The following is a 9,816-nucleotide window of genomic DNA, read 5'->3' on the forward strand; positions in this document are numbered from 1 at the left end:
TGAGAGCAAGATGATCCAACCAGTCCATCCTCCAGGAAATAATGCCTGGCTGCTCATCGGAGGGAAGGATATTGGAGGCAAAGATGAAGTACTCTGGCCACATAATGAGAAGACAGGAAAGCTTAGAGAAGAGAATGATGATGGGGAAAAGGAAGAGGGGCTAACCAAGGCCAAGGTGGATGGATGGTATCCTTGAAGGGACTGGCTTGACCTTGAAGGAGCTGGGGGTGGCCGTGGCCGACATGGAGCTCTTGCGTGGGCTGGTCCATGAGGTCACAAAGAGTTGGAAGTGACTGAACGAATAAACAACAACAAAATTGTTAGGCATACAAAAAGAAGAAGCATTGCAGATTGATAGTAACAAAGCTAAAGGTTAAATTTCATTGTTAAATTATATAATAAACAGAAGCAGCAAAACTGCTTGGCATTGGAAGTCCCATCTAAACTCATCAATGGACAGATAGCTACAATTGCATGGAGAAGACAAAATAAAGCCATTATAGAATGATTGAAACTGCGATTTTACAAATAAACTAATTTTGAGCAATGTGATGAATATTGCACTACTGTGAATGTGTGTGTACTTCTCCAACTTCACAACAGAGACCAAATTGTGTTTGATCATACTATCATTTGTTTTATGTGATATACCCATACATATATCCAATCAGAAAGTAGATACATTAGAGTCTCACTTATCCAACATAAACGGGCCGGCAGAACGTTGGATACGCGAATATGTTGGATAATAAGGAGGGATTAAGGAAAAACCTATTAAACATCAAATTAGGTTATGATTTTACAAATTAAGCACCAAATCAGCATGTTATACAACAAATTTGACAGAAAAAGTAGTTCAATACACAGTAATGATATGTAGTAATTACTGTATTTACGAATTTAGCACCAAAATATCATGATATATTGAAAACATTGACTACAAAAATGCATTGGATAATCCAGAATGTTGGATAAGCGAGTGTTGGATAAGTGAGACTCTACTGCATGTACATATCTGTGCTCCAACAACTTCCACTGTACTCATTTATTAAGAAGGCTTGACCTAAATACAACTCCCTACATTTGTTAAGATTTCAACACTCTTACAAAGTGATTGCACTTACTTATCAGGAGAGGCAGCTGGCAGGCATAATTTTGTTATCTCTTCTTGCAGCTGGCTAAATTATTAACACTTCCCTTTCTAATTCTTAGACCTTCTGCTCTACATGAGCTTTTGCAGACACACACATTTCAACTGGTCTCTCTAAGCACAATGACAGACAACCCTTTCACCTCTGTACTTTTCCATCGGCTGTTTTAAGAGACATCTGAGAAAATCATTCTAGATCAGGCTTCAGTAAAGGTAAGAGTTTTGGTGTGAATTGTAATAGAAATTGTGAAAGTTGTTGAAAAGCCAGTCTAGGCCAAAATAATAACTTTTTTCTTTGAAACATGGAGCTCATGCTGTTACTATTGTTTAACATACTATTAATGTTTTTTTTAATATTCCACATAGTATGCCTTGTTTGGGAAAGCCAAACAAAAAATGATACTATAGTGTGTTGTACAAATGATTACACGCTGTAACACAGAAATACATGCTCCAAAGAACTTAGTTTTATTGGGTTTTTTTTCCTGCTCACTTGTAAAGACTTACACCACAAGTGTGAGGCTCAGAAACAGGAGCAGTTTTCCTATTTTAAATATGAAAGCAGATAGAGCAGATTCAAAATACTCCTCTTTGTATTTAACTGTGTAAAATCATGGGCAACAAAATCGGAATTTTTAAAACAAAATGTTATAATTGCAAACTGCAAATTGTATGGTCGTAGATCCACTAAAATGCATAGCCTGTGATCACATTTTGCTTAAGAATACAATCTGTGTTGTAAATACAGGACAAGATTCAATGGTGATTCTCTACTGGTGGAACAACGGGTCAACAGAACTGGGGAGGGGGGCATCTTTTTTTTTTCACCATGGCAGGCCCCTGTGAACCCCTAAAACCAGACCTAAGGGTCTGGAAAATGGTGTGAAGCTGGTTTATAGGTAACATGAAGGGCTCAGACAGGCTGGAAAATTATGTTTCAAGCACGACCAGATTGGCTGATTTAAGCATTTTGATTATTGTCAATAACTTGGTGTATCACATTATATGGGCAACCGCGATTGTTATCCATGAGGAAGTGTGCCCACTGTCAGTCTTAAAATACACATATCAAACTAGAAGTGATGCCCTTTACAATCCCCGTATTAGAAAATAAACTAAAAATGTCTTTTAAAACTTTTAAATATGTTATTAAAATTCTCTGTGCCAGTATTTGATAAACCACAGTTCTCTACCTCCTCCTGTGCCTTTCTATTCTAATACAGAAGGATTGGCATGCTTATTGAATCTTCTTTTTGTAAACATTTATGGGAAAACAAAATGGTATCACTTATTCTTTGTCAGTGAGATAACTCACACTGAAAAAGTTATTTTTTTCTAGTTTGTTGGGAAAATTCATATATGTATGTACACATACACACACATACATACATGCAGAGGGGCGTTTGATAATGGTCTTAATGGTAGATTAAACTAAATGCGAATATGAATTGTGCTACTTTTTTCTCAATTCTATTTTTGTGTTGTCTCACAGGAATAAATGAAAGTACAGAAGGAGGCTGAAGATGTATTTCCATTATGTCATTTGCCTCTGGATTCCTCTTTCTCTTGGTGACTCAAAAATACAACATGTTTGTCAAAAAATCTGCTTTTGTAAAGATGGGGCGAGGTTTGTGAACTGTTCAGGAGTCAATGTAAGTTATAATGTCATGTTCCCTTCTGAGGCTGAACACTTGGACCTGTCAAATAGCAATTTGCATTCCGTTCCATGGAAAGGTCTAAGGCACCTATGGAAGCTACAGATTCTTATCTTGAGTGGGAACTACATCTGTAACATTGAAGACAGGGCATTCGCCTCCCTGGAAAGGCTCCATAAGCTTGATATTTGTAGGAATGAGATTTCATTCCTTGGAAACAGTTTCTCAGTGGGGCTCGGGTCTCTCCACAAACTCATTTTAGCCTATAATAGGCTGCAGGAGTTGCAGTACAAGAGCTTCCAGCACTTTGAAAATCTTCAGAAACTCAACCTGCAAAATAATAATATATCTTCAATAGAAACAGGAGCTTTCCGCAGTCTCACTCGCCTGAGACACCTTTTTCTTCAGAACAATCACCTCCATGCCTTGCACAATGGTGTTTTTTCTATGCTGCAACACTTGGAAGTTTTGAATTTGGAAGGTAATGTTATCAAAACCATCGCTCCTAGTGTCTTTACTTCTTTAAGCAGCCTCACTGTACTTAACTTAGTCCACAATAAAATCGAACATATTCGATTCAAAACATTGTTATCTCTGCAGACACCTGGGACTCATATCTTGCTGTCAAACAATCCGTGGTTCTGCGACTGTGACCTTCAAAGAGTTTTTGCAAAACTGCACAGTGTCAGGAGGCTGATCTTGGACGACTACCACAATGTGACATGCGAGGAGCCCCATATTCTGAGCAGCCTCCCTCTTTCCTCTGTGGATGCACAGTTGTGTATTGCTGAGACTGTCACAGTCCTTGTCATAACTTTTACGGTTTTTGTTACTGTGGTAGCTGCCATTGTCATGGCTGAAAGAAACAGGAAGAAAAGGACAGGCAAACACTGGAGTGAAGACAGTGAGGTCTCCTATGATGCTCATAATTAACCTAATTCTAGATATACCTCCATTTTATGTGTGGTTGAAGGCACTGTTTTTTCTGTTTACTATAGTAAAGGTAAAGGTTTTCCCTGATGTTAAGTCTAGTCGTGTCCAACTCTGGGGGTTGGTGCTCATCTCCATTTCTAAGCCGAAGAGCCGGCGTTGTCCATAGACACCTCCAAGGTCATGTGGCCGGCATGACTGCATGGAGCGCCGTTATTGTTTATTATACCTTTTACTAATTTCATTCTAATTTTGCATCAGTTAGAAAAAAATAATTCCAAAGTTTACGCCATTATGACAAGATAGAACGGACAATGCTCAAAGAGTTTATAGTTACATGAGAAAAAGAAATTTAACAGCCATTACAGCATTGTTAAATCAGCTGCACACATTCCAGGGAGATATATTTTCAATATATTCTCAAGAACAATCTTGGAAATCACTCAGGCCCATCCAGAGAGGGCCCAAAATGTCCGAGCTCTCATACTTTTACCGGAGGCGTCCAAACAACACCTCCTGTTAAAGAGGAATCATTTGTGACAAAGTAGGAAAACCCTGCTTTGTCACGAATTATTTAGATACTGCATTAGGACTAGGTATTCCTGGAAGACCCAAGTCTAATGGAGTATCGGCTCTGTGGGCCCAAAGAAGCAAAGAGGGAACCCACCCCCTCCCCAAATCTCCCCCATCCCCAAAGCTTTAAAATAAAACAGAAACTTCCTGAATCACCATTATGCCTCTCTGGAGGCTTCCTGGAACATACCAATGTTGTGCTATGAGGTGGGGGGGGGGGCTAAATCGCCCCCTCCCCCGCTTCCTGTTGTAACATACGTGGCAGGATGCCTCCAAAGAGGCACAATTAGAATAGCTTTATTTGTCATTGTTCTATTGCATGACAAAATTACATGCCTTCCCGTGCCACAAAACAATACATCACAAACCAGCACTCCCATCACTCCACACACCAATGTCATATCAGTGCAAAACATAGGCACAGCTCTAGGATAAAAACTATCCTTCAGTCTGCTTGTCCTTGTCTTTGTCACCCTGTACCGTCTGTCTTATGGCAATAATTCAAAATAAATAAATAAATTAGTATGCCGGGTAAAATGGATCCCCAAGAATGCTCTGAGCTTTTTTAAGGCTGAAAGACCTATAAAGTTCTTCCATAGAAAGGAGAGGGCAACCAATGATTCGCTGAGTAGAAATGGTGACCCTTTGAAGTGCCTTCTTGTCTGCCACTGTGCAGCTACCAAACCATGCGCAGATACAGTAGATTAGGACACTCTTTATAGCACAGTGGTAGAAAGTCACCTGCAGTTTTTATTCAGTTGTTGGTTCTTTAAAAGTCTCAGGTTGTACAGTCTCTGCTGGGCCTTCTTCACCAACGTTGCCATATGAACACCCCAGGTCAGATCTTCCTTCAGAGTGACACCCAGGAACTTAAAACTGGCCACCTGCTCCACTTGGTCTGTGATTTGTTCTTCACATTTGCATGTTGTGGACTCCACACTTTGTAGACCCATTTCTTAAGGTTGGCTCTGCATCTCGTGGTGCCATAGCACAGTCTGTTCAGCGCCTTCTAAATCACCCAGTCTTCTATGTGCCCAGGAGGGAGTCTCTCATTCAGTATCAGCCATGGGTTGTGGTTCCGGGTTTTAGCCTGCCACTTTTGGACTCTTGCTTGCTGAGGTGTTCCTGTGATTTTCTCTGTAGATCTTAGAAAACTATTTCTTGATTTAAGGTGTTGACGTTCTGGCTGATACCCAAACAGAGGATGGGCTGGAGATGTCACTGCTTTGATCCTTTCATTGCTGGCTACTACTTCCTGACAGATTTCAGGTGGTGCAATACTGGCTAAACAGTATAATTTCTCTAGTGATGTGGAACATAGACATCCTGTGATAATGCAGCATGTCTCATTAAGAGCCACATCCACTGTTTTAATGTGGTGAGATGTGTTCCACACTGGGCATGTATATTCAGCAGCAGAGTAGCAAAGCGCAAGGGCAGATGTCTTCACTGTGTGTAGTTGTGATCCCCAGGTTGTGCCAGTCAGCTTTCGTACAATATCATTTCTAGTGCCCACTTTTTGCTTGATATTCAAGCAGTGCTTCTTGTAAGTCAGAGCACGGTCCAGGGTAACTCCCAATGCTCCAATGGGATTCCTGCCCAGGTAATCCTCAGAGCTCAAGATGCTTGTCTGTTCTTAAGGTGAAAAGCACATGTCTGTGTGTTTTAGATCGATTGGGAATCAGTTGGTTTTCCCTGTAATAGGCAGTAAGAGCACCTAAAGCTTCACAGAGTTTCTATTCAACCCATCCAGTCCAACCTACTGCCAAGAAGCAGGAAAATCACTTGACTTTTTTTGCCTAAGAAAACCCCCCAAAAATCATGTTATCGTTAAGTCAACAGGAGACACAAAGACATGGACCATGCATACAGATATACACACACCTACATTGATTGTCATAAGCAAATGTCATAAGCATTTCACTTGCAACCATATCTCCAGGTATTAAATCAGGAGAGTATATGTGTGAATTTCTGTATATTATAATATTGTAACAATTGCTAAATTAATATTATGGAAATGTAGATATCTGAGAAGTTACAGATAGATTTGACTTTATTTAACAAAATCTTACATTTGTTTTTGCCTGACAACTGTGCTTATTAGTGTTTTTGCACCAACTTTTTAATGTATGCAATGTATTATTTTGCTATTGTTATTGTGATAGTCAGATTCCAGTGCGCACACTGTGCTCCTGTGGTTTGCTGGATGGACTCTTTCAGAGGACAGGATGGACGTTTGGGACTCGGTCTGCTCATCTTCCTCTGAATCAAAAGCTCCTCTCCTGGACTGAAGATCACCAACCAACCAGGAAAGGAACTCAAAACATTCCTTAGTTTTCTATCAGCCTCTGGTGGCCATTTGGGAAATTACATCAAACATACAAAGATTGACGAGAAATGGCAAGCCTGATATTTTGTAACAGAGAAACCTTCCCCACAATTTGCTTTTGTAGCTCCTAACTGTTTCAAGTTTCTCTCTCTCTATGAAATAAACAGTAACTATATTGCAGACTGGATTTGTGAAATGAGAGGAGAAAGGTGGTGAAGGAGAACAAACACAGCATTAAACAACTTCCTAGTTGTCCTATTGGGAAGTCTAAATGCAATATATTTTTTTCTTCTTTCGCATGGCAGAAAGGGGTTGGACTGGATGGCACCTGGGATGCTATTATTATTATTATTATTATTATTATTATTATTATTATTATTATTATTATTATTACTATTACTACTACTACTACTACTACTACTACTACTACTACTACTACAAAGGCTGGATGGACATCTGTTGGGGATACTTTGTGCTTTTCCTGCATGGCAGAAGGCGTTGGATTGGTTTAATTGTTCTTCCTTTGAAATATTGTATTCTTTCATTTCTTTCTTTGTTTTTCCACTAAAATGAGACATCTGCCGTGTACGTAGGAATTTGTTCATGTGTTTTTCAATTGGAACACACAGACACTCTCCATCCATCTGCGACTGGACCGGCCTGTCTGTCAAATTTTGAAACTAAATGCATGCAAAGGTTTGCCCATGCCTCATAAGTATACACTGTGTATAATATAATATAATATAATATAATATAATATAATATAATATAATATAATATAATATATATATATATATCTTGGTGCTCCATAAGAAGGCTTTTCTTCAAAAAGGGCTCCGTGGCTGAAAAGGTTTAATAGATCCTAAAGAGGAGATGAAGTGTGTCAAATTGCACAGATTTAGAGTTGGGTTCAAAAGAAACTTTTAGAACAGCTTTTGTTGAAAAATACCATTTTTGAAAACATTGTGTGCATAAGATTACTAGGTGTTCCTTATTTCCACAGGTGTTCTCTATTTGAGGATCAGTTACAAAAATCTTTATGCCAACTGAACAAAAATAGGTAGAAATTTCACTCCAGTGGTTATAGGGGCAGGATCCATATATACGCCATGACTTATGATGTCATTTCCTGCTTGCCATGTATGATGTCATGGGCTTTAGGTGGGAACGTGTGCTCTTTCCTGTCTGAGAGGTTTCTTGGTCGGGAGGTCAGACAGGGAGAGAATGGAATGCTGGGAGGGTGATTGACAGCCCATGGGAAGGAAGAGAAGGCAGTTGGGTAGTTGGCAGTTGGTCATGACAGAGTGGGGACAGGGAGGGAGGAGGGAGGGGCCGTATCGCCTGAGCCTGCTTTCCTCTGAGAACGGCTGTGTCTGTGAAGCGACATTCAAGGGCAATGGCTGTCTCTTCTTTGCGCCTGAAGGACCCTTGCAGGACTGCCACCATCTCACACACCAACACAGAGCGAAAAGCTTTGGAAAAAAGGCCAAGACATGAGGAAAAGCTCCATAATATGGAATAAGTGACTCAACAAATTAAATGTGGGAACACCAGCTAATATTCATGTTCGCAACTTTGGGGAGGCGGGAAGGTAACGGCGCTCCATGCAGTCATGCCGGCCACATGACCTTGGAGGTGTCTATGGACAACGCCAGCTCTTCGGCTTAGAAAAGGGGATGAACACCAACCCCCAGAGTCAGACATGACTGGACTTAACGTCAGGGGAAACCTTTACCTTGACTTTATCAGCCCCATGCTGGGCTGGGTTGTAAATGAGGAGACAGTAAGGTGCTGCATTTCTCTCTTTCACTCATTGCCAATTTCTGAACTTCATTCCAAGATGATAGCTCATGGGTCTCTCTTGAATTGGCAGAACAAGTTAAAATCGATTCTGTCTTTGTTATCTCCTGGGTTCCACCATGTCAGCTGTTCTTTGGTTCCTGGGAGGTGCCATTTCCACATCTCCTTTTGAAAGCTGGCTGGGGGGGAACAGGCAACCCCCCTATTGCAGCAGCTCCACTGGCTGCCAATCTGTTTCTGAACACTATTCAAGTGCTGATTATGATCTTTAAATCCCTAGACCGGAGGTTCTCAATTTTCCTCATGCCACAACCCCTGAATACAGTCCCTCTTCTTGTGGTGACCCCCAACCATAAAATTACTTTCGTTGCTACTTCATAACTGTCGTTTTGCTACTGTTATGAACTGTAATTAAAATATCTGATATGCAGGATATATTTTCATTCATTGGACCAACTTTGGCACAAATACCCGATATGTCCAAATTTGAATACTAGTGGGGTTGGGGGTGGGGTGATTTTGTCATTTGGGAGTTGTAGTTGCTGGTATTTATAGTCCACCTACAACCATAGAGCATTCTGAACTGAACCAATGATGGAATTGAACCAGACTTGGCACACAGAACTCCCATGACCAACAGGAAATACTGGAGGCTTTGGTGGGCATTGACCTTGAGTTTTGGTCCTTTTAATTAATCTGGACCAAACTTGGCACAAATACTCAATATGCTCAAATGTGAACACTGGTTGAGTTTGGGGAAACTAGACCTTGACATTTGGGAGTTGTGGTTGCTGGGATTTATAGTTCACCTACAATCAAAGAGCCCCTTGAACTCCACCAATGATGGAATTGGGCCAAACTTCCCACACAGAACCCCCATGACCATCTTTGGCGATCCCGTTGAACCCTCATTGCGACCCCCCAGGAGTCCCGACCCCCAGGTCGAGAAATGCTGCCCTAGACAGTTCAGATCGAGGCTATTTGGCTGATTGCATCCCCTTGTATGAACCTGCCGAGGCCCTGAGGAGAAGCCCTTCTCTCAGTCCCACCTCCATCTCCAGCTTGGTTGGTGGGAATGAGAGAAGGGACATTCTGGGTGGCTACCCCTCGGCTCTGGAACTTCCTTCTTCCTAGGAAGCCAGAATGGCCCCCTCCCTACTGTCCTTCTGGCAGCAGGCTAAAACCTTTTTTATGCAGACAGGCTTTTAAGTATGAAGGTTTCAAAGATCAGATCAGGGGGTGCTGTGGTTTTTAATTTTGAACACATTTTAATGGTTTTTAACTGGGAATTTTTAAATACTATTTATATTTAATCCTGTTTTAATGTTTGCTTATTTGTATTTTTTTAATGTATGCTGATGCTTCTATGTTAAGCC

General features: G+C 40.8%; 1 protein-coding gene across 1 annotated transcript; it reads left to right on the plus strand.

The window, feature by feature from the left end:
* Window positions 1-343: 343 nt before the first annotated feature.
* Window positions 344-6,820, plus strand: LOC100563305 (leucine-rich repeat-containing protein 15). Its single transcript, XM_003228436.4, has 2 exons — window positions 344-1,363; window positions 2,643-6,820. The coding sequence occupies exon 2, from the start codon at window positions 2,674-2,676 to the stop codon at window positions 3,736-3,738; it is 1,065 nt and encodes a 354-aa protein (XP_003228484.2). The 5' UTR covers window positions 344-1,363; window positions 2,643-2,673; the 3' UTR covers window positions 3,739-6,820.
* Window positions 6,821-9,816: the final 2,996 nt, after the last annotated feature.

Source organism: Anolis carolinensis, chromosome 1 (genome assembly GCF_035594765.1).
Source record: "Anolis carolinensis isolate JA03-04 chromosome 1, rAnoCar3.1.pri, whole genome shotgun sequence".
Lineage (NCBI taxonomy): Eukaryota > Metazoa > Chordata > Lepidosauria > Squamata > Dactyloidae > Anolis > Anolis carolinensis.